The sequence below is a fragment of the Neolamprologus multifasciatus genome, chromosome 17 (assembly GCF_963576455.1).
Source record: "Neolamprologus multifasciatus chromosome 17, fNeoMul1.2, whole genome shotgun sequence".
Classification (NCBI taxonomy): Eukaryota; Metazoa; Chordata; class Actinopteri; order Cichliformes; family Cichlidae; genus Neolamprologus; species Neolamprologus multifasciatus.
The window spans coordinates 25,222,507-25,248,696 of NC_140455.1; the positions used below are offsets into that span (position 1 = coordinate 25,222,507).

At 39.5% G+C, this 26,190-nt stretch overlaps 1 protein-coding gene across 9 annotated transcripts in view; it reads left to right on the forward strand.

Moving 5' to 3' along the window:
- anks1b (ankyrin repeat and sterile alpha motif domain containing 1B) overlaps positions 1-26,190 on the forward strand; it is a 290,075-nt gene that overhangs the window by 77,537 nt on the left and 186,348 nt on the right. For all 9 annotated transcript variants that reach the window (XM_085138763.1, XM_085138764.1, XM_085138765.1 and 6 more), the window contains exons 2-3: positions 5,015-5,095; positions 8,815-8,971. In XM_085138763.1, coding sequence (XP_084994889.1) covers positions 5,015-5,095; positions 8,815-8,971 — 238 coding nt within the window. The remainder of the gene's footprint in view (positions 1-5,014; positions 5,096-8,814; positions 8,972-26,190) is intronic.

Sequence of the window (26,190 nt, forward strand, 5' to 3'; positions counted from 1 at the left end):
AATAATATTGTAATCTGTCAGGCCTCTAACAGTTAGCTGTGGTCGTAGAGGCTGAGGGAATTCCCTTGATGGTCAAACTGCACATTATAATGCTTTTTTCTAAGAGAATGCCAGACAACAATATTATTACCTGCTCATCTACACATACGCTGAACCAATATCATGTGTATTTAAATGAGTAACTTAAAGAAATTTGCATTTGCATGAAATGTGCAAATAATATTGATTTCTAAGTATGACTAATTATGTAACGTGTATGAAAAATTAAGAGCGTTGTACACGTGGCATGGTTTTGATTATAGGTTTTCTCCAAGACCGCTCTTATAAATCAGGTACCAGTTGGACACTAATTAACAGCTGGTGTCATCACCAATACTAATGTGGACAATAACTGTGAGTAAAATGTTCCAGACAGGACTCGAGCTTGTGTTGATTGTGCCGTCAACCAACACCCTATGTATTTGTTCTTCTCCACACTATCAAATGAGACTAAAGGGATATCTAAGTATATCAGAAGCAGAGCCTAATGCAGTACTTGTATCTTTAAAATATGATGAGAAGGGGGTCCTGACCAAGTGTTGGTATGTATCAAGCTGGGAGCAAGAGTGTTAGGCTAAATTTCTTATGCAAGTTCTCGTTGACGTCCTTAGAATAGCAATAGAAAGCATTCTAACAGGAAACATTACCAACTATTAAAAGATGTGCACAGGCCAAGACCACAAGGCTTTGCAGCATCTGATTAAATCTGCCCAGAACACCACTGGCACCCTGCTATGTGTCTGCTCAGAGCCTAAAGCATACTAAAGTAGACTTCGACGGACACAGGCCACAGCCTGTTCACCCTGCTGCCACCCAGCGACCCGCTGAACCACCAGACTTCAGAAGTTTCTTTCCACAGGCTGTGAGGTTATTGAATTCATCTGCCACGCTGCATCATAAATATAGCTTCAAAAATATATTTTTCTAATTTTATTTTGCTTTTGTTTTTTTGTCAGTGATATAAATAAGACATCATTTGCAAGCTTCCTCAACCTTGTGTGGCATAATAATAAATACAAATACTGATTCTAAAACTTTGAAATGTAAAATTGATGAAATGTAAGTGACTGAAGGGAATCTGCAAAGGGGAAAAAAGCTCTAGAAGAGGCCAGAAAAACTATGCAGAGCTCTCTGTCGGCTTTAGGCCAACCCCCAAATGCAAAAGGAACTCAGTAGTGTTACACATCGGCCATTGCTCCACAACCTAGAAGTGTGCCGTAAACAGAACACCTTGTTCAGCTCTGGCCTTTACAATGAGACTCACGCATGCTGCAAACAAGATTTCCTCATTTCCTCACAAAGTAGCTACACAAATTTGTTTGTGCAGGTTTTTATGATGGTGATATGCCTCGGTGTATGACTGCTGTGTTTTAGCGTTAATACGCCGATTTTGGGAGTTTGTCATGCGGCAAATATCCACCACTTCCAGAGATTCTTTGTACTGCGGGGCTTAATGACTCAGTGTACATGTTTGTTTTGGGGTAACACCAGTGGTAAATATCTGCGTGGGTGTTTCTGTGCTTTCAAGGTCTGTTCAAACCCAGTGAACCCACATTGGCAGCTTAGTGCTTGTATTACTGGGATTAGAGTTAAATAAAGGAAATATGTGATAAAATATTATAAAAATGCTTCTTTTAATAAACAGTGTACCTTTAACAAAAAAAAAATGGCATGTAGCTACTAATTACACTCATTGGCCACGTTGTTAGACATGCTTTAGAGATTTAGAGATTTTGGGCCATAGTGACATGATAGCGTCACACAGTTGCTGCATATTTGTTAACTGCACATCCATGATATAAATCTCCAGTTTCACCACATCCTAAAAGAGCTCAATATATGTAGATTGAGATCTGGTGACAGTGGAGTCCATTTGAGTACGGTGAGCTGATTACCAAGTTCAGTTTGAGATGAATTGAGCTTTTTGACATGGTTTGTTATTCTTCCGGAAGCATCCATAAGAAGATGGGCACCCTGTACACATAAATGAATGTCAGCAGCAATACTAAGAGGCTCAAACTATGCCAATAATCCATGCTTTTATGCTCTTTATGCCAAATTCTGACCCCATTATTGGCACGTCGCAGCAGAAATCAGATCAGGAAACACTTTTCCAATTGTCTATTGTCCAGTTTCGGTGGTCCTGTGGAAACTGTCGTCTCAAACCAATCTTTCACACATTCACATTCAAAGACATTTAAATCATTGTTAAGAGATATATTCTAAAACACTTCTTCAGTAGAGAATCAGAGAGGAGAAACACACAGAATTTCTTGCTAGCAAGGGCATCTCTCAGAACTCACACCCCAAGAGTGAGTCTCAGAGAGTGGCCCTGAGGACTTGCCCTGGTCCTTTATTTATACACTTCAGTGGGTGCTTGTGTGGTGTGTGTGTGTGGTCAGAGTGTGACCCCATAAGTGACTTCCCTAAACCTGCTGGACTTCCAGTCCAGCAGTTCATCAAACCAAAACCACTTAGACTGGAAACAGATATAACTACGTTAATCCTACCGTAAAACAATAAAACAAGGTACGAACTTTCCCATGCTCCTAGGATGTGGGGGTGAAAGCCAGAACACCCTGGAATGTTACAGACTTCCTAGGATGAGACATCCTTTCAATAAACACAAATGGTTACATGCAGTATTCTACCATATACAAACTTATATCATTAAAAGATTATACTGACTACTAAGTACAATTTTCCATTGACAATCATCTTTCTTCCCCATTCTGATGCTCAGTTGAACTTCAGCAGGTTGTCTTGCTCACGTCTGTGTGTCTAAATGCTGCTGCAACGTGATTGGCTGGTTAGATATTTGTGCTAACAAGCAGTTGAACACGTGTACTTATGTGAATGTAGAAACTGTAGGTATAGAAACTGCTACACAACAAAACCACTACCTTGACAAAGCTGCTTGGCCTTTTGTTGAGCTGCAATCTGTCACCTTACATTTTCCCAGCTGTTGTCTTGCTTAAAAAAATCCACCCAAATACTGTGACGATTACTCCAGAGAATTAAATGATGAAAGCTTGAATCAATTTTTTTTCTTGTCTCTCCCTCTTAGAAATATATCGAGTGTATTTATTAGGTTTTAAACGCAGCACAAATTTATCTGAGTCAAATCTATCTACATTTATTTCAGAACGAGTTCGAAGCTGGACACTGTGTCTTTATCTCTACGTGCATTGAATTTAGGTTTTCCTCCTCTCTCCTCATTCGCTGTCAGTCGGCTCTTTTTAACAACCCATCCTGCTGGCTGGATAGGTCAGTGCTAGAAGGGGTCAGCAGAGCAGCATGATCGATATGGCCTCAAACAGTCACAGTGTGCACTGATCAGCTGAACCATTAGAAACAAGCCTTGCTGTATCTCTTTTTTCTCTCTCTCTGATCTTCTGCCTCACAATCTACTACTTGTCTTTGTGTGTGTGTGTGTGTGTGTACCGTATTAAGAGCAAATAGTGTTGAAATGAATGATAATCTGAATTCAGAGGAAATAAGACTGCCTAGTCATGCACTTTGTTCTGTTAGTGTGCGCATGTGTGCGTGTGCAGCCAGCCCTTAATAGCACTTTTAATTCACGTTTAGTTATGTCTCTGTGTGCACAGCTGTTGCATAATTCCCCTGACCTTGATCATTGTGTTGATGCCTGTCAAAACCCAGTGAATGTTCTGCTGTTGCTGCTTTACTCCAGTGTCTCCAAGGAGAAAATTCCTCATGAGATACACAATCTGTCTGTGAGAGTGAAAGTACAAGTGAAACTTAAATGCTTTCTTTAAAAAAAAAAATAGAAAGAAAGAAAGAATATTTATTTTCAATTAGATTTCACTACAGGAATGATTCCTTTGGTTCCCTACAGATATGATCAATGAAATAAAAGGAATTAAGAGTTAAAGTGCAGCTTTTATTTTGTACAGCAAATCTTCAAAGGAAGCATTGATTTTTTTTATCCTTCATTTCAGGATGCACATATGCCAAAATCAATAAGAGGGAGACACAGGGTTATAGAGCTTATAGGGTGGTGTGACTAGATACATGTTTTTGGCAATTAGATACATAAAACCAGTAAGATTTGGAGCTGTGTGTGTGTGTGTGTGTGTGTGTGTGTGTGTATAATAAAAAAGGCTCAACAGTCACTTTTAGAAGTTTCTCGATGTAGCTTTTCAGCTAAGATTTGCTCAGGCTAGAATTGAGCTAATTAGTACTTCTCTCACTTGTACGAGTTCATTTGAAAAAGAGAGGTCATAAAATTATAGCCTCGGGAAAACCCTGAGCTGTAAGTAGATTTTAGTGTTTGTGTGTCATCTGTATACGAGTGTGTCTCGGTGCGTGTTCAGCCTCTGTGGAGCTGGATTTCCTCGTAACTTTCTGTCTTTTTGTAATTTTATTTGCATGCTCAGCCGTTTCTCGAGTACAAGAATTGACCTCATTCGCTCCCATTATTTGCCAGTGTGATGAAGCAGAACTTAAGATCTCCTGACTGTTGCCTCCAAATGAGAAATTACAAGCCTCACCCTGGGACCCTTACATAATAAAGCTAGATTATTTTGTGTGAAGAAAAGCGCAATATGAAAACAAACTAATAAACACACCGTTACACAAAGAAACTGCTCTGTAAAACATCATCTGTAAGACTTCACATATAATTTACTTGGGTAAAAAGTGTCACTAAACATTTTAAAATGAGCAATCTGTGTTCTGAAGGGCATTTTTCTCAAGAAAACACCACAAGCCACTTTCCACCTGTCCTTGCTTTCCATGCTTGACACATTTGAGGAATGTGAATCCTAATTGGTTGGGACTGGCTTGTCATTTCCTGCTTCTAAACTAAAAGAGACTGTCGCAGCTGGTAGCACACTTACACCAGCTGATGAAATAAAGGTGGTAAATCTGTACAACTAAAAGCAGTCATAAACGTGTGTGTGTGCGTGTGTGTGTGTGCGTTGATTAATTGTGGCATTTCTCTGTTCCACAGCATGTGGAAGGGCCTGAACGTGAACTGCACAGACAGCTCAGGATACACACCCTTACACCATGCATCACTCAATGGACACAGGTAAGCCTGCTAATGAGTGTTTCTGTCACTCTATTTCTGCTGGATAGAAATTAGTTATAAATGCAAGCGCTACTCAGTGCACTGGAAACAAATTGTTCTGTTCTTTGTATGCTGTAGAGCTGAAGCTAAATATTGTTTTCCATTATCAGCAAATCTCTAATTATCTGGATTTTTATGTGTTTGCATGCAAATAAATGGGGGACACAGAGATATCTTTGGATTGGTTTCTTTAAAAAAGTCTGACAGTTTCTTCTACAGATTGCAATCTGTGATTTTTCTATTCTTTAAAAAAAGTGTAATTCTGTGCAAATAAATAAATAAATATATAGATAAATGACCATAACCAAAGGAAAAGAGTCTAAAAGAAGTCAGAATGTCATACATTTTATTTAATTGTTTTCACATTTCTGCTGTGACATGATGAGAGGCCATGGTACTGTGCTTATGTCATGCAGTCAGTGTAAACTGATTTTGAACGGCCCTTTTTCTAAGTTCCTGGATAAACCTGCAGGGAGGAGTCTTAACTGCAAACACATCCTATTAATTTGACACATCCAGGGGCCTGTTCCAGTAAACAACTTCAGTGAAAACTGAAGCAGCTAAACTAGTTGTGTTCCCGTCCTGCTGCTCCTGAACCAGATGTCTGACACTAGTTTCATTTCTTCATTCATACAGTCAATATCAAAGCACATAATGAAAAATGTTGATCGGCTGAGTTAAAAGTTGGTACAAACACTGTACAATACACTGTATGGACAAAGGTACTGTAAACCCATGCCTTGAAGCTCCCAGCACACATTTCATGTGCTGATATTAATGCCACTTCATGACTGAGCTGCTGTGGTTCCAGTTTGCGATAATACCACTTACAGCTACACCTACAGAATACCTATGAGGGAAATTTATTGCAACAATGCCATCCCATTGCAGTACCACACTAGAATTCGTTGTACTCTTTAGAATGACACTGCTGCAGTTCGACAAGCATTTATTGTGTACAAAGATTGAACATAAAGAAGGGATACGGGAGCCTCTGCAAACACTAACAAAAGTGGAAGAAGCAAATCTAATGTAATCTAATGTGGTGATGGGATGGAGAGGGAGAGGGAAAGGTACCACTGCTTGCTCCTCCTGCCCTGGCTTGCGGTGAGCCTTCAGCAACCAATCATCACCAGGTGTAATTCAGAGAAGAGAGCAGGGTGAAGCACTTCTAACATACATGAATTTAAAAATTAACAGGTGGTCCAATGGTTTTGTCCATATGTTTGATATTAGCCCAATATATTTATCATGAGTGCTTTTGGGATCAATTTGACATTGATTTAATCATAAATAATGGATTTATAATAAATTTAGAATGAAATCTGTAGCCTACCAAACACAAAACACTAACTCTTGTGACATTAGGACAGCTGTGAGGTTGCCAATCATTTTCTCTGCACTGAAACATTTGCTATATATATTTGCTATTGTTTAAATAAAGCTGATTCACACATTGACACTGATCTGTGATCCTGTATCATGCTGTGATTGGTGGCACTGATTGAACATTCCTGTTGTAGTTTGCATCATGACTTAAGGACTGTTTGGACTAGACTAAATGTATTTTGAAACCAGCACTGAATGCTGTCACGCAACATTTCTGGCTGTAAAACACGTCTGAAGATATTATCGACTGCTTTGTTCATGGGATTTCACATAGAGATTTGATGCTTAATAACTTTGATTATAGAGGCTTTAAATCAAAGTTAGAAGTTAGTGCATAACTATGAAAATGAAAATGAAAGCCATTACCGAAAGCAATCTTGCATTTTTGGGCAGTAAAATAGTTGCCTACAGTCAGAAATACAAAATTCCTACATTATTTCCATCCAAACTGTACAATATGTGAATGATTTGAGTGTCTACAGCTGCACAGAACTACAGTGCAGCTCCCTTTCTTCACCTGGTCCTGCTGAGAAATCCGTTACACACTTTGGATTAGCTGCGAGCCTGACTGCTATCCCGGTTTGGCGGAACTGAAGGATTAGCACCGTGTTTTGGGGGCAATTATGTGGATTTCCTCCTTCAGATCAATGGGGAAAGGAGGAGGGAAGTGAGGGAAAGAAAAATGCACCCTCACAGTGAAAATTAGGCCGCCAACAAAAAGCTTCAGAGGAGTGATTTAGCATTTAGGTGGGAGAGTGAAAAGAGAGAAGGAAGAGGACTTGGCAACAGGCAGAGCTGTTTTCAGAGAGTTGTTCTTCAGGCTGGGTTTGAATTGAATTTTTAAAGATCACAACTTTAACTCACTGCATTTTTTTTTTGATGACATCAAAGGTGCTTTGGTGATAAATACATATTTTTCATCCTTACGCCATCCTTGTTTTAACTGTTCCTTAAACTGAAATGAAATTATAAGAAGATATAATAAACTACAGAAATAAGTAAGTAAGTAGTTCATTAAGCAGCACAGAGCTGCTTCATTGTGCTCTCCTGAGAGAGGTTTTGCCCTCCTGTCTCCTCTATTGCTCCCTCCTGACATTTTCAATGCAAATCAACCACTTTGCCTTGCCTCTTCAGCTGGAGTCCCCCTAATATAAAACACTATCACTCACATTACTACTCAGCAGCAGCTAAATGGATTTTCTTTTAGCCCAATCCAACTCTGTGATTTGCTGCTTTATAAATTTGTGTACTGCTTTATTTATCAAGAGCAGCAAAGCAGCAATTCTGCTCTCTGTAGCTGTACTTTTTCCAGTGCCTCCTGCAGCGAGCTTCCTGTAAATCCCTTAGAACCAAGGCTTTGTTTAACTAGGGTTTAGTAGGAAGTGCAAGTTTATTATCACATAAGGTGGATAAAAACCTGCATAAAAGATGATCTACTGCAGAAAGAAACACAATAAATACCACGATGGTGGAACAGCGAAATGAAGATTGTGTAGCTACAATATGAGAAAAGCTCATTACGATACAGCCATGTTTATTGAGCATCTTTTTAATTGTCGTGTCAAAGTGACCCACGATTTGTAGGCATAGCTTTATTTCATTTCTTGCACATTCAGTTTTGAAGTGGAGAATTTGCATTTTTTTAAAAAAAGAAAAGAAAGAAGCACCTCATATGTACTGCTGTCCTTGAGTTTGTTCCCCCGAGTCAACTTAGGTAAAATATTACTTAAAGAAGAGAAAGGATGACTTTTTTAGACCAAGATGAAAATGGCCAAAAAAAAGGAGAAAAAATTATTCTTAAATGAAAGAAAGGCATTTATCTGTAGAGCTTGAACGTTTTAGTATAGCTGAGCATTTGAAGGTGAACATGCAGCATTTATGTTTCCATCTACACAGCCTGAAGATTATTATAATAAAATCTTTATTTAGCCAGTTGTTACCAAGGTCTTAGTGATTTATACAAGTACTTTTTGTTTTTATATATAGTCAGTAAAAACTTCATTCTCGGAAAGTAGCATGTTTTGCTAGGTGGTGTCTGTGCACTGCTAAAGGATTCGAGCACTTCTTCCACCACTAAAAATGATTAATTGGCCAATATGATGAAGAGATTCTTTGCAAATTATGTTCCAAAGTGAAAAGTGCTAAAAAAGAAGCGTTGCTGTCAAATAAAGTTGACTGCTTACCATCATGCTGATTTTGTAGCACCTGGCTGCCTTAGCTTCCTAACTGTCTGTTCTTCCACTTGTTCCCCTGTTAATGTATTGATATCCGTGTACCTGCTTCTCTCTCAGAGAGGTGGTGCTGAAACTGCTCCAGTTTGAGGCATCCACAAATGTGTCTGACAGCAAAGGTTGCTTCCCGCTGCACCTGGCTGCCTGGAGGGGAGATGTAGACATCGTCCGCATCCTCATCCACCACGGCCCATCCCACTGCCGTGTCAACCAACAGGTAAACACGCAATAATACCTTCATCATCCTCTTAAGAAACTTCACCTTCAGTGTCACCTTAAAGTCTAGCTTTTGTTTGAGCTCCGCTATGTCTCTCCTCGGTCCAACAAAAGGCTACAGGCTCAATCAACTGCAGGCCCAGAGGTTGTGCTAAATAAAAAAGTGATTTCTCAGGTGTCCTTTAATCAGGCAGCAGGCTTTAGCTTGTGGTTCTTTGTCTTCAAAATAAAAGTACATGTGGTTCTGCGATGCTGTTTCATGTTCTTGTAATGAATGTTAATTGACTGGACTCAACAGAGCAAACATAAAATCTATTGATTGTGCTACTACAGGTCAGAATAGCTACTTTGCCATTTTTTGTATTGCAGAATCTTTTAGCAGTCCATTCCTTACTTTTTTAAAATGGGTTTTTATTTTTAAAGAGAGGCAGGCTGAGATCGTTTGGGCATGTGCAGAGGATGGATACTGGATATTCTAGGAAATGGATGTTATATATGAGGGAGCCTAGAGGAGGATAGAAGGAAGCCCACAAAGAAGCCTCGTCAAGGGGGCTTCTTTGTGGGCTTCTGTGGATGCCGTGAAGGAGGAGATGCAGAGGGTTGGTGTGACAGAGGAGGTTTAAGGTGAAATGGAGGCAGATAATCTGCTGTGGTGACCCATAGAGAATTCAGAACAAGAGAACTTGGCCGGCATATCCACCAGCTACACTGGAAGCCTTGGGTTATTTTGCTTTTTCATCAGAGGCCAAGTCAGTCTAGACTAAGTTGGACTAGTTCCCCAGACTGACAATCTGTACTCAGATATGGAGAAGGGATTCTTGTGTCAAGGCCAATAACCTCTGTTATTTTTCTTTGCCCATGCACCACCTCTCCGTGTTTCCTGAAGCAAAATACACGCAAGTGTTTTTGAAATCGCTGCAGAACTATTACGTTGCTCTTCCTGAACAAGGACATCCTCTTCCACTAAAATAAAGTCCTTTAGCCCGATTTCTCGGGGCATGTAAATCAGTGCTGCCGCTGGTCGTCTCATTACGGCTTCTGTCCAACAGAGCCGATCCTTTACATTTTCCAGAGATCTCTCTCTGACAGCCCGGTGAGCGTTTCAGCTCCGGGAGCATTCAGCCTGCCTCTGCTGTCATTCCTTATCAGCAAAAATGACCTTCTTCTCCTGCCTCACTCCTATTCTGTCCATCTTCGCTGGCAGCATATTGGTGATGTCACAGCTCGCTGATGTGCTGCATCTGAAGATAAGGAAACAAAACACAGGAAGCTGTTTAATCAGAAGTGTTGGCAAAAATGTAAATACCCGAGATATTTCTTTAAAAAAAAATCAAATCAAATCCTGCACTTGCCGATGGCATAGTAATGGACCTCGCTGGCTATCAGAGCGTTATTTACTCTGCTTAATAAGCACAATTTCCTCTGTCACCTTTAGCCAGATTGTTTCCCCGTGAGAGTTGTTAGAACCTAATTGTTTGCTGTGATAAATGATGTCCTTTCCCCGTAAATGAAGAGGTTCGTCAGCAAGTGAACACGGGCAATTTTCTCTTTTACCTTGTCAATGAGTTGCTGTGTGGGCAGCGTGGACACACACTGCGTGGAAGCTGCTGATGGAGAGAGTACTGTGGACAGGTGCTGACTTCTTGGCATTGACTGTGCTCTTGTACCTCTTCTTAAGTACATACACAGTGAAAAACATCCCACTTATCTATGCGTTCATGCTTTCAAGCACATTTATTTAATGGTTTCTTAAATTTCCTGGAATTTCGTCAGCAAACCCCCAAAGCAGCAGCGGCTTCTCTTTCTTTGCTTTTTATATGTGGGAGGCCAGAGTGGGTTTCTATGAGAAGTAATCCAGTCCAGCAAGACAAAGTTAACAGAAGAGAGATTATGTTTATTGTGTCCGTATTTGGCGCATAGTGCAAATAAAAACCCAAAGACTGTGAATTTTATATGCTGCAAGCATAGCTCTGGCTCCACTGCAGCTGAAGAACCAGTTGACGACAAAATATTATTGAACTCACAAGCAAAATAGTTCTGAGCACGCAGTGATGTGTAGACTATCGAGTTTAATTGAAAAGGACTTTAATATAAATGAGTAATGTAATTTGTGGCATGTTTGGAAGAGTTGTTCTTGATACTGAGCCGATAACCTGTGCAAATAATTCCCCCCCTTTTTTTGGCCGTAAAACCCAGACATAAGAAATCAGTTGACACTGTATATACAGATGTGTTCTCTGGAGGAGGAATTCCCAAATGATATGCTGTGAGGCATGCGATTTTTGGGACGACCATGCATTATGTTTTCTAACACAGCTGCACAGAAAATGAGAAATGAATTCTGTATAAGTGGTTTTTGTACTCGTTTGCTCTAAAAGAAAATCCTTCGTAAACCAATGTTGCTTTTGTACAAATGTTTTAAGGATTAAATTATTACTTGGAGCCAAATAGTGTTTGAATAGTGAGACTTTCTTCCCTTTTTTGCAATACTAACACGGTGCCAAAACAGCTAAGGATGCACTCTGTAAGCAAACATCCCTCCTGATAAAAAGCGTGTGTCCTTCAAAGGAGCACTGGATCTGAACTGGAGGTGGAAAATCTGTCTGCTGTGTTGTGAAACTGTCTGGTGGTTGAACTATAAGCAAGTGAGTGGGGATACTCTTGCAAAAAAGAAAGAAAGAAAAGTTGTGGCTATCATGCCAGGTCCAGTTTCCGCTAATGTGCCTTTCTCTGACAATGCAATTAGAAGAAGCATGTCAGATAATGTGGGCGATATTTTGCACAGGTGTGAATAAAGGTGTGTCTTGACATTTTTGCTTGTCCTTAACTAAACTGAGACTTGCTTGTGTCTATAAATAAAGTTGCTCATTACCGTTATCTCCTGCTACCTTTTCCACACTCCTGTCATCATTTGTGACTTTATGTAAGAAAATGAGCACACAAGTTGAGTTTGTAGTTCAGTTTAAATCTGCTGCGCTGCACTGTAAATGTGCTGTGTTGGTGTCATTGCATTTTTTTCCTAATAAAATTCTGATATTTGTCAAACAATTTAAAATCACACGAGTAGTCATGAGTATTTTACTATTGAATATTGTGAAATATACATTTTTGCAAGAAGGTTCTGGGTTTGAATCCAGCGGTCTCGCTCTGTGTGGAGTTCACATGTTCTTGCTGTGGCTGTGGAGGTTCTCTCCGGGAATCCCGGGTTCTCCGCAGGCCAGAAGCATGAATGTTGGGTTAACTGGCAATTAAAAATCAGCAATAGTTGTGGATGTGTGTGTGAGTGGATGTGTGTCCCTCCGTGTTAGCCCTGTGATAGACTGGCGACCAGTGGCCAGTAGGCCTTTCACCCCATGGTAGCTGGGATCCTGTGACCCTGAATTTGATAACAGAAAGAAAATGAACAAACGTTTCTTGGTGTATATTTCTTGGTGTATATAATGCGAATGTGTTTTATAATTGTACAGAATATTTCCAGTTTATCTTTAAAAAAAAAACCGTAACATTTTACCTGAGAGGTAGCAAGCTGTCATACACTTCTAATTTAAGAGCGCTCTCATTTCACTAGCTGGGCCTACATCCTCATTTTAGGTTTGACAGCGTTTTAGTAGGTAAAATTGAATGCTTTGACATGAATTGAGCTGCGGTTTGGGGAAGGCCTCGAAGGGGACTGGCGATGGCTCCCGGGCCTGGCAGATCCCGATGTACTAAATAGAAGTGAAGAAGTTAAAGAATGGAGAACAAGGAAAGAGGGTGGGGCATGTAAACGAGAATGACCAGTTTGTAGAACTGAGGGAACCTATATAGATGACACCCGGAAGGAGCATATTTGGAGGCGTGGTCCCGCTCCTGAAATTCCAATACATAAGCTCCAATTAATCGTCTAATTATACTGATCATCTTTCTCTGTAACACTTCATATGCTATATCTCACTTTGATGCTTGTCACCAGCTTCCATCCTCCTCTGTGTGTAATAAGCTGTTACATTAAAAAAGATAAACACACTACGCTCCCACTTTTATGAACACTGTTATGTTAGCCTGCTCTTTAGTGTCCTTAAAGGTGTTAGTTTTCTCCTAGGCACTCAGGTTTGCAAACACTGAAAACTGAAAATGTGGTACTTGGGCATTTTTTATTTGTGTATTTTATATATATTTATATTTTATATGCATGCTGCATGTTTGTACAGTATTCTTGTTGTTATATCACCGCCAGGGTACAGCTGTTTTCAGGTTGCCTAAGCTCCATATTTCCCCGCTGTCTGTCGTGTCTGCAGTACAGAGCAGGGCTTGCATACATTAGTCAGTGTGATGTAGTGAGTCTCACACGCACTCACACCCATCATCAAGACGTACAGCAGCAAGCCATTGGCTGCACATTACCCCATTCTCAATAATATTACTCTGCCCACACACACACCATTACTCGTGTCAGAGGTTGAGTATTTATGTGTGCACGTGCTTAGTTTTATAGGCTCGCTCTGGTGCCACAGTATTTGCCTTAATATGATCTTTTTTTCTTACAGGAGAAAGGGAAACTCAACATTTGTGCTTGCTTTTGTGCACAAAGTGACAAATGGTGACAGGATTGTGGAAAAGGTAGCAGGAGAGAACTGCAATGAGTGCGAAAGGTCCTGAGAGTGTAAAGAAAGAGATGGGAGGTTGACAAAAATCGAGCTAGGGGAAGTTTGTGGGCCAGTTCCACTCTGCAGCCAGCAGAAGATTATTCAAGGTTAGTGGGTGTTATTAGTTGGCGGTAAACCAGTTCCAGCCCACTGTTTATTGTCTAATTGGTCCCAGTAGTTCCCATTCGCAGCTGCTTTTGTTTATTGCGGGAGCGTGTGCGCACGAGAGAGGTGGAAGCCGCCTGACTGGAGGAGATGATTATACATGCCGTGTTCGTGCGTGCTTATGCGTGTATGTGTGAAAGACAGCGAGACAGTGATTGATGGCGAGAGATTGTTTGTTTGCTCAAAGCTTGCACTCGGATTGCAAGGCCAAATGCATGTTTTGACGACTAACACGTGGCTGTTTGTGATCTCTTTCTCCCACTGAGACTGACTCAGATCAACGGCTGGGTGAATGAATAGAAGACAAGTCAGGAGTTTAATTTCATTTTATTTTGTTTGTTTTTATGATAGAAAAGGGAAGAGTAAGGACCAGGTGTTACACCTGGCTTGTTCGGGACATTTTAACGGGGTCAACAATGCCAAAATACACATCGCTAAATCAAAGAATAGATGCAATTAACCGAAAAGTCAGAGGAGAAACTAGTTGCCTGAAAGGCGAGAGGGAGAATATTGTCAGTGGAAATCTCGTATACAGCCAGGCCGGTGAAAAGGTGCTCCATGAGGTACAGTACTGTGCAAAAGTCTTGAGCTAGCCGCTATTTGTTTGTATTCTTCTTCCAAGCAGACTTTCTTGTAATCTTTTAAAAGTGATCTCAGGCAATAGTTCTTTCTGAAGGTCATTCAAAGTTTTTCTTTTGACATTTTCATTCATTGTCAATGTTGGAAGAGACTTGCAAACCTGACGATTATTAGAGGTAGTTTTTTTTTGTTTGTTTGTTAACTCCACTTAACACTGACCTATGAATCATTCAAGTATAACAGGCAACCTAACAACTTAGACCAATTTCAAATTGTACTTTGCTGCTAGCAGCCTGTCGCAAAATGTATTTATAATTTATAATTTATTCCTGCTTTTTTCAGTCAAATCTACGAAAGAAAGCTAAAGATAACACAGTTTGACAGGCATAAAATCTTACTTATGCACCATCAAAACAAGACAATTTCTAAAGAGCTATAAATGAAAAAATTTGAGCCAGTAGTGTTGGCAAACCTGTCAAAAGTGATGGAATTATGAACACAGAAAAGTACCATCAGATTTTGATCTACCATGAAATACCATCTGGAAAGCATCTAATTGGCAACAGCTTCATTTTTCAGCATGACAATGATCCCAAACACACAAACACTGCAGTAAAAACATACCTGGATAGAAACGCACAATGGACTGGCCTCCCCAGGGTACTGATCTCGACATTTTTGAAGCAGGATGGGATCATCTAGTCAGAGAATGGAACCAAAGGCTGCGAATAACCAGAGGAGAGCTTTCATGTTTTCCAAGAAGTATTCCCAAAGACTGCCTAAAGAAATTACAAGGAAGCTTGTCTGAAAGACTTCAGGCTGTGTTGAAGAACAAAGGTGTTCAAAGCACATATTTACTTTTAATCTTGTTAGAATTGTTAAAACTGTGTTTTTGCCTGTATTTCCATGTATGTTTGCACACATTTCAATACATTCCTGCAGCTGCTTCCCATTGTCCTAGCAAAATATAAAGACATGAGGAGTTTGTACTGTAGCGGGGGGGTTGGGGCTTTCCATCCTCATGGACACAGAAAATGTTTCCCCTCCTCCATCAAGGAAGCTCTTCCAATTCTTTAAATGCACATCGGAAAGATGAGAAGTGGGAAGAGTGGGGATTTCTTGATGACCTAAGAGTGAAGCATCACACCAGTAGTAGGGGTATCTTACTGTATATGGATGTCTTTAAAAAACGCATCCATGCTGCACCTTTACATGTGAGGCAGTTAATTCTCATAGTCTTCACACTGTGGATGGAAAATCAGCCACATGCAGTGTAAAGCATGATCATCCTGTGTGTGATGAATCTAGTTATCATAACTAGTGTGTTGGGAACATACATGGAGCAAAAGCAGGTATGTGTTGTGGAAATAACATTAATGCAGGTAAAAAAATGATCCAAGGAATCATGCAAAAACACTGATCTGTACATAAATTACAAGCTTTAAATTAACTGCTGATAATTATTTTAACAATTTTAAATATCTAATGACTGTATTTAAGTTTTATAGGCCTAAAAGAGATTTTCATAATTGCCTATCTATAAAAGATAAGCTGCTGTAAAGCTCTGAAATTGAAAGGTCATTTCAGTGGGTTTTACATGTGGTACAGCTTTCATTTCATTTTCACTTTTCATTTATTTAATAGGGTTGTGATTAACACTAAACTGTATTTAAAAACCAGATCTAAAGGCTGCAAGCTTCAGCTCCAGCCATTTGAAATATGCTGTAAAGAATGATTGCAGTGAACAAAGCCAGTACAGACTCATGGCCTATGAATTGGTGCACTCTGCATGAGCCGGTAAGAAAACAGATACCACCACATTTTTAAAAACAGTAATCAATGTTGCATATTTTTGTAGAAAGTTCTATAATTCTATCATATATTGGACCTTGACAGCCCGGCAGCCCCAGCCTGAAACAAGCATTTTTACAGTCGCTCCTTTCCTTTGCCTATAAGCCACCTTTCTTCTGATTGACTGCCTATGCCTATGTCTGTGTCTGTGCTCACAGCTGGAGCTGTGCACCCAGGACGACCATAGCGATATTCCCTCTCTCTTACATCACACAGAACCAAGAGCAGAAAAAATATGCATATATTTCTATATTACCCTGAAGCCTGAGGTTTTGGCTTCAGTCTGTTTTGAAGGTTGTAAATATCAAAATAGGATGTGACTGGGTTTAACAACATTTTATTTTCCTAATCGGCGAGCACAAAACTCCTCTCCAAACTGTTGTAGTATTGCTGTATTGTTGATGAAACGTGAGGGAAATTTGAACAGTTACTGACCAATTCTGACACTTTTTACTCTAACGTACCTGCACAGATAAAAGCTAGCCTGTAAATTTTGCTAGGTGTGTATCCTTATAGTAGTTGTGTCCTGCAGATTTGCCCACTGATGGAGAACAGATGTGGTTTGTGTGCGTGGGAACCAGCACAGAACCGTCTTGGCTACTTTCTCTGTGTGGGACCTTTGGACTCATCAGTTTAGGGTTATCCTGTGCGTACACTGTGTACTGTATGCGTGTGGGTGACTGAGTATGTCAACTATGTGTCGCTGTAGGAATGTGTTCTTCTTCAGGAGGATGTAGGGTTATTCTATCCTGTCTCCTCTCCATTTTTGCCCCCTCATCGTTCTTCTTTTCCTGCTCTCTTTGTCCTCCCAGAGGAGAAACTGAGCAAGATCACAAGAGAGGCAGGCCTCTCACCAGCAAGAACTTCTGAAGGCTTAAAGACTGTGTGAACTGAGGCAAATGTTACAGGTCACGAGGCCATTTTCCTGCTGTGTGTTTCCATGAGAGTGCTTCTGTGTTTGTGTCTATTCGGTCTTGGTAACTCGACGTCCGGTCATGCACACATGCTGCTTCCACACAAGAAAATGAAACCATATGCCTCTTGATGATCAACTTGAGAACACATGCTACTACTGCTGCGACAAACCGCCCTGGGAAAGTCCTCGGCCACTGAGATGCCCACTGCTGCCAAGACACACACTGAGCCACAGGTCGCTTTCTCATGAGTAATCTCTTAAAAAAACTATATGTTACTGTATATCATATGTTTTTAAAAGCCTGACTCCCTGCCCGCAGTGGGATTTCTAATTAAAGTTCAGCAAAAGTAAACTGATTCATCTCTCCATGAATCAAAACAAGCTCTAGCCCTGAGCGATTAAAGCAAGCCAAGAGCAGATTGTGTGCGAGGGTGTTAATTGAGGTGTTATAAAAAAAACATTGCAAAGCAGATTTCTAGGATTTCTTTGAGGTCGTCAATTAAGACGTTTAGCTGGGGAACGCTTCAGGGAGGTCAGAGTTTACAATGGCAACCGCAGACCGGCCACCCTGGAGCAGAAGGGCGTTCGGTGTCTAGCTCAAGGACGCTTTAGTTTTAAGGAGATAATTTGGAGATGCCCATGTGTAAGCATTAAAGATCAAGCATACTGCCCCTGGTGTTGCGCAGTCCACTTTGATAATGCCATACATCATGTTTTTTGGGGGGTTTGAGTTTCAAATATATTAAATGAAGTGTATTTTAATTGCAACTTTGACTGTGGGAAAGATTGTCTTTTACTCCATCAGTCAAGATGCTCTCAGCTTCTCAGATGTGAGGAGTTGCTGCAGCTCACATCATGACAGTTGCCTTTCATTGCAGATTAAATATCTTTGGGCTTTTACTTCTTTATTGCAGAGTGGGCTCTCAGTAATCGTGATGTGCATTTTTCAGTATTTTAATGGAAAACCACAAGTCAGTTTTTCCCCAAGTAATATTAAGAGAGTAATTAATAATGGTTCCAAAACAGTGTGTTGCAAGAAACACTCCTGGCACCATTTACCTCAAAATGTGTTCAGTTGAGTGCTTTTATTTTGGAATTAAATCAGTGTCTGCAGCTGATGTTGCTGTGAATCCTGTGGAAAACCCCAAAGGGTTGTGCGAACGAGTGTGTTTCTTGCCAAAGTGTCTGTGATCAGTCAGTCGGCTGCGAAATGTGGATACTGCAGTCTATTCTGTCTCGCTTCTCATCTTTGTTGTGTCTGATCTGGTCTCATCCTCTCTGCTATCTTTTGCAATCACTCCACTTGTCCTCACATGTGTTATTAAGTTATTATGTTCACAGTTATTATGGCTCATTTTTTAGAAATTAGTTTCTATACCCAGTTTGACCTATTTAGTGCACAAAAAGGAGAAGAAACAGAAACCACCTATTATCTCTCTCTTATTGTCCTTCAGTCTACCTCTCAGCTCCTACAATATGTTCTTCTGTCTGGATAACAGATTTTATCCACATTTCTCTTTAAAAAGAATTGTTACAGCTGTTGAGTAATATATCACTATAGCAATATATTGTTATTTTATTTTGTGACCCAGTTATTAATTTGCTCTGTAAACAGATTCCCTCAGCAATTTGACTCATTTGATTTCAATGTTCATAGGATTGTTCAAAAGGAGACATATGTGGACTAAATGCTGGCCAAGGAAGTGTCTGGATATGCTTATGATCTGGAAAGGCCTGCGCAATTGTCCTGTTGAAACAGCCGGGTATAGGTTTTAACACCTCATCTCTGTACCTCTGTACGGTCAGATTTTCACCAAGAACAATCAGATCAGAGATGGTGCTCTCATTAACTAGCAAGGCTGCTCCGATAGCTTAGACATGCCTGCCAGCATCCAGCATCCTAATATCCCGACCTCAGTCAGTCATGGCGCTGAGTGTAGCTTTTTCTGGGGGGAACCATTGGTTTTGAATTGGTGTTCAGTACACAAATTGTCATCACTGACTAAAACCAATCACCCAGAACTGAAAAGAGCTCACACAGAGATTGTAATAATGCACCGAGAACTGCAAAGATTGAAAATGTATTTCACTTTAACTTAAAAATTGCAGTTCTTTCTCTTTCTTTGTTTCCCTACACCACCACATTTCGAATATGTTGCTACTAGACACCAAATCTTTCTAGAAAAGTCAAATTGAAGTTCTTAGACAATGTAATTTTTTTTTTTTGAACGAACTTGCATGAAAATACTTTTTCCCCATTTTAAAGCTTTATTATTGTTTTGACAATTCAACTGATTTGAGTAGTTTCATGGTAAATGCACACATCATGTAATGGAACCAGTGTTGGAAATTTTAACCTATTTTAATCTCTGAAAAATGTTCTCTGGCCGTACTATCACACTTTCAAGCAAATTCAAACTCTCAGAATTTTATGCTGAACTTCAGCTACACTTTTGAAACGCCATATTCCTGAAGTCATTGTAGCAAATATTTGGCCCGAAACATCTGAATGACATAGCTTAAGTAGTTCTCTTTTTATGTAGCTGTTTGAAACTGGCTCCACAGAAAACACTGCAGAGTAAAGCCTTGAAAATGGCCCTGACTTCAACACAAAAATATTTTTTTATGAGCAACTAATAACGGCAGAGATCTGAGATTTTAATGTTTTCCTATCAAGAAATGTATCATTCGTGATAGTCAGGCTAGAAGCATTTGGTTGGAAGACATTGAATCACCCATCAGCCTGAAAAAATTATATCTTAACCAGTGTTGGCCAAGTTTAAAAAAAGTAATCAGTAACTAATTACTAATTACTTCCCCAAAAAAGTAATCCCATTACTTTACTGATTACTTATTTTCAAAAGTAATTAATTACTTAGTTACTTTTTAAAAACACGATTTACAACCTGAATAGGTAATAAAGCGATGGATCTTTCAGCCCAATTCTACTTTTTCTGCATAATCCATCATACAAAATGTAATCAAATGGAAAAGTCTCTTTTTTTAAACTTGTTTTATCAGTTTTAATCTTTTAACTTTATGCATCAAGAAAAAATTAATTATATGCAACATTCTCTGACTTGAAGAAATTAGTTTAACATTTAAACCTATTTTCTGCACATTCCAGCACATAAAATAAAATATTTTTGTGTTTACACTCAGTCTTTCAAACACAGCAGAAAATAAATAAAGTCAAAGACTAGCAGTCCTTTTGCTCTATTTTCACCTGTAAAGCAGGAGTGGGGTAGGCGGAGGTTTACCCTGTTGCAGGTGTGCCACAGCGGTCAGTGGAAGAATCCGCTAGTTTCTCTGTGAATTTCCCATTACGTCGTAGCGCACTCGGTGCTTGTTTAGGGGTTTTTTTTTCGCTGTAAAAATAAGTTTTCTTCCCACGCACAACTGACACTAATGTTTTTGTCACTTTTTATGGAATCAAACTTAAAGTAAGGTCAGTACTTCCACGCTTTAAACGCTGCATGCTCATACTCTCTCCCATACTCGATATGTTATCCATTGTTGATCAGCACACAGGTTTTTTTTTTTTCAAACTTTATTGAAATTATAAAGGAACAGTCAGTCATTCCAGTTCAGTTTGTACAGTAGACATACAAGGCGAATAAGAGTTACAATATACAGTACAATGAAATAAGAAGGATAAATAAATAAAGGAAAAAAAAGAAAAAAAAAGGGGGGGGAATGTGACAGACTTCATAACAACTTTGTACTTGAAAGTTGTGACAGCTCATTCGTTAAACATTTCTGAATGAATTTCAATCAATGATAAACCTTTTTTATTGGAAGTTAATCAAAAACAAATTAAATGATGGGGTTGAGTTTTGAAATTTACATTTATGTATATGGAATTTCCCAAATAAGATATAAAGATTGACAATGGCACTTTTTTTTTCTTTCTTTAGTTTCAAAATAAGTGATTGATCTGCACACAGCTGTTGTCATGAACATTGCACTTGCTTATGTCATTGTCATGAGACATTCTCGCAAAAAAATCACGGTTTTAGTAACGCAGTAACACAGCGTTCCTACAGGAAGTAACGGTAATCTAATTACCGTTTTTGCAATAGTAATCCCTTACTTTACTCGTTACTTTAAAAACGCATTACTTTTAAAACGCATTAAAAGTAACGCGTTACTGCCCATCTCTGATCTTAACCTTAAATATCTCATATCTTAAAAGTTATTGATTTGAACAGCTCGTAAATATAATCTAAAAGCTGTTTTTCTTTATTTTTCAAAACACAAACCTGAGACCCTCCATTTGGTGCGTTTAGGTGACATCAAAAGACAACACTCTCCCTGAACAGGCAATGCACAAGTTCTAATAACAGAAGATAAGAGGGAGTAGCAGAGACATTCACCTTGTATGCCTCGTCTTTTTTCATTCCTCATTTACCCCGCTCTCCCCGGGCGGCGAGCTGAGCTGCTTGGATTATGCGATGCTGTAACATAGACGGAGCTCATCCTGCATATCAGTCCATCAGCATTAACGCAGTGCATGTTCAAACAAATACCTCTGCTCTTCCTCCGCTGTGGTTTCATTTCAGGCCTGGCCTCGCTGATAAGGCTTGCTTATTTGCATGGATGTTGCTGTTTGGTCCCAGGGAGATGAACTGCGAGAGCACTGATAGAGTGCACCATGGGAAGCGTGTGCATGTATGTGTGTAGGTATCATTCTGTGAGCAAAAGTTGATTCTTTGTGTCCTTCACTTAAAGAATGCAGAAGATGCGCCGCATATAATCAATATATATGAGAATAAATCCTTCTTTAAAGAGTAATAAAACCTTATAGTTGTCATGGTAGAGTGAGCTTTATCAAGCCAGTGCTTCATTACTGTGTGAGCATTAATATCAGCTGCATATGCTGCTGAAAGAAAGGCTGTGACACAATCATTTGTATGGGCATGTCAATAATGTGCTGCCATGCCTGTTGATGCGGCATTAGTAGACGGCTGTTGCTCAGAGCCCAATCAGCAACAATGCACTTGAGTGCTAGATGGTATCGGAAAGCTGTCAGAGCAGCGTAATAGGAATATATGGCCACTCCGAGAACACAGAGGCAGGATCTTTTTTTCCTCCGCCTGCTGCTCTCTCCCCACATCTCGGGCTCTATTGCTCTTGTCTTGTCACTCTGAGTCTCTGCTCATGTTTTAGTCACTCTTCTTTCTGTCAGGAAATTGCATTTTTCCTATCTTAAGCAGCGTGCGTGAGGCACGGCGGTTTGGAATGACAAAGCTTCATTGTCCATTTAAGGCCGCAGAGACGGAATAGGCCACAGGCGGCAGCAGCAACGTCTGCAATCTTTATCCCAGTGGTTATCACATCCATGCCATCAGTGTGTGATGCTGCTTCTTCATTACTTTCTGATGCTTGTTTTTTTGTTGAATATGAAGATATCATCCTTATCACTGTTGCTAAAACCATAACTTGCTACCCTGTTTGGTTTCCTTGAAAATAAACAAATGTATACTAACCAGACACTTTATTAGGTCCACTTGGATAGTACTGGATTGGAACCCCATTTATCTTCAGAATGGCCTTAATTCTTAATGGCATAGATTCAGCAAAGTGCTTTTTTTGGGTAGATGAGTACAATATGGTTGGATGTGGTCAACAGCAATATTTAAGTAAGCGGGCCCAGTATACCTTCTGTTTTTCAAACCAGTCTGTATAAACTCTAGTGAAGGCTGTCATGGCTAAATACATTGACTCCTGTGTGATTGGCTGATTAGATATTTGTGTCAATGAGCACTAACAAAGTGGCTGGTGAGTATAAAGTTTACACAATCCACCTTTTAAATTCTAACACATGGTGGTTCTTTCTACACTCACCATTTGCAGAAGTTGATATTCCAGTATTGGACACTGAGATGTTCCAATAATAAAGTATTCTAGGAGGAGTGCCACCACTCTCTCACCTTTAGCGTTTATAAAGTCATGTTGTGTTTGATCTTTAATGAAAGAATGGCTCTGTCTCCAGACGTTGCTTTGTAATTGGACACTTAATAATATCGGGAACAAATGATTGTGCTGCGTTTTTGGTTATTTGGGACCTGGTAGAAGTTTATGAAGTCAGGATATGCAGTTGATTAGATAAGCTGAAACTCAAATTATCCATCAGGGAGACTGAGTCACTCCAAGTTGAATATTCACACAGTAACCAAGCAAATGGAATTTATTAAATACAACTCTGGCACCAATTATACCAGTATATTGTAATGAATGTGAATTACAGAGCGCCTGAGTGTGTGATTATTGTTCTTACAGTACAGTGGATCTGCAATCAGACCTGCTCTGGAAGGTTCCACTCGGCCATGAATGGAGGGGTGTGAAGTCCACAGGGGAAAATGCATGGATCTGATTGGCTAAGGAGAAGGGAAAGCTCTAAATCACACAGTGGTGTTCTTTTGCTGCTACAGCGCGTGCGTGTGTGTCTTCACGGGGTTTTCTTACCCTCTGTTGTTCGCAGATACAGTATCTCTTCATCTTACTCTCATACACTTCTCAGAGGCATAAATGAAAGTATAGAAAGCCATGAGAGGGAGGCGAGAGCGGGGGTGACTCTGGCTCTGGGGTTCAAGTGAGTTAGAAAAAGCCACGAGATGAGATCTGAGCAGTGGAGTGTGGCCGTTGTGTTTTGGACTTTCATCATGGAAATATTAGAGATGAATTGGATGATGAAAACATTTAATGAAATAACGTAAGAAGACAGGGAAATATCAATTACAAAAACAATTCACACAACAGTTATTATTATTTCATGTTTGGAGTGTGTTGTTTTCAACTGGTGATAAAAAGCTGGTTTTTAAAGAACATCTTGATAATCACGCTTGATTGACTTTTCATGTTACAGCATTCTTTCACGTTTTGTTTGCCTTTCTCTGTCCAATCAGCAGCCAGTGACATTTCTGTCTCATTGATTTGATTTTCCGTTAAAACGGAAGTTCGAGTCATTATTTCTAAGGGCTTTGAGCTAAATGTGTTTGCAGTTATTTAAGAAGTAAAGTTCACTTGCTTTTTATTAATTGTGCTTACTGCAGTAAAGCATGTTGGAGCTACACTCTATGTGTGATATTATAAACAGAAACCTAAATGCAGATCACTTTGCATGCACAATTCATATATCTGAAATACATGGGGGCCAGATTAGTCATTGTTAAGTAAATGAGTCCTATTTTTACCGAGGGATCCCTAAGGGGCTCCCAACTACCAAGGATTCAGGGTCTGACAGGGGCCCCTAGCCAGCAAGGAAACGCCGCATTCTCCCAGAACAGAACACGTGAGAAACTCCCGTGATCCCATGGTTGAAGTGTTGAAAAGGACACTGTATGGTGTAAATGAACCTGCATCCCTATGTGTCTGGAGGACTTACAGCTTTTTTCCACCTTTCCAAATGGATCATAAATCAAAATGATTTCTTTCATAGTTCCTAGATAGAAGCTCTTGAAATTTTGAATATACGCCTGTTTGCATGTGAGGACTCACCTGTAGTGATGAACTTTACATATGTTTAGTTGCTTTTCTATTTTTTTTTCTTCTATTTTTTGGTTTTCTGGCACCCATATTTTATGGTTTAGTTTCAAAAACACAAATCCTTCATAGCCAGACCTGAGCTAAAAATAACACAATAGTCAGACTTAATCAGGTATCTGAATAATGTGTAAACAGGCAACAGGAAATACTGATGATACTAATGTTTTACAGTATAGTAATGTCACATATATATTATCATATTTTTAATTCAGTTACATTCAAAAGTGTCAAGATAAGCAAAAGTAGACAAAACATATATACATTTGTATGCTGTACTGAGATAAAAGCAAATTGTTATTATTTTGTGTGTGTGTGATTTGCTGATACTATTTTTCCTGATTCTGATTTCGCAGCATATGCGAATAGAAATAAACTTTTTTTCAATGCAAACCATTGTTTTCATAACAGAGATGATTAAACTTGACAATTTCCCACAAACTGGGGAACAAATGTTGAACTAACAGTAAGTTGCTGTTCACCCACCTTTACCTCACATATTTAATCTTGTCAAACAAAAGCAGGTGCAGCAGACTTATATACCAAAACAAAATGTCAGCTACTGTCAGATACATTTTCCAGTGCGATAATAAATTTACCAGAAAAAGAGACATTGATGTTTTTTATATATTATTTCTCGTAACTGCTCATCCCGAGGCTGCTGGCTTGTGGCGGGCCCTTGCATCAGCCCGGGTTGAGAACACTGGAAGTCGGCTTATTTTGTTCCCTACCCAGTCAATCAGTGCAATTCAAGACTGAAATTCCAAACATTGCCCTTTTCTCTCTTGACAGGAATGTTGAGGAATCCAGAACAAACAAACAAACAAAAAGCTTGCACAGTGTTATCTAAGAACCCCCCCAGCAAAACTGAGCATGCCGTCTGACAAACAAATGTGCTAATGAATGTATCCTAACGGCGCATATGAACTGCGGCCCCATTTTAGTTATTTCAAATCCAAATCAAATCCAGAAGCTTTTTAAAACACTTACCTACATATTTGTATCTACTTTAATCAGATCACATTTGATGGCCAAAATACATGATGAGGCAAAGTGTAATTAACTGACAGTTTTGAGGGAACATTTTGAGAAATTATTTTACAGAAGTAAATGTTTTGAGGTGAGAAATGTGATGCATTAAGGGATTTTAAAATGTGTATTAACAGTGGAGCTTGATTAATTGGCAGTGAGGTGATATAAAGCTAAAAACATCCAAGTACATAACAGCGTATAATGCGTTTAATCATTGAAAGGCACCGTTGCTTCTGTTACACAGACAGGACACCATAGATTTCTCCTAGCAGGTCTCTCAATCCTGATAGCCTTTTGGAATTTGTACATGCAGAATGATATAGTACTTGAGATATGTGTTTCATATGTGTAGCAGAAATCTCTGCAGTGAAATGTAGCTTCCCCATATCACTGGGCCAATAAATAAAGCTAACTGCTCCTTCCTCCTTCTTCCTCTCTTCCCTTATATCTCAATCGTTTCACCCACATGTGCCCTACTTATAAATCACCACATTCTTATATCTTATA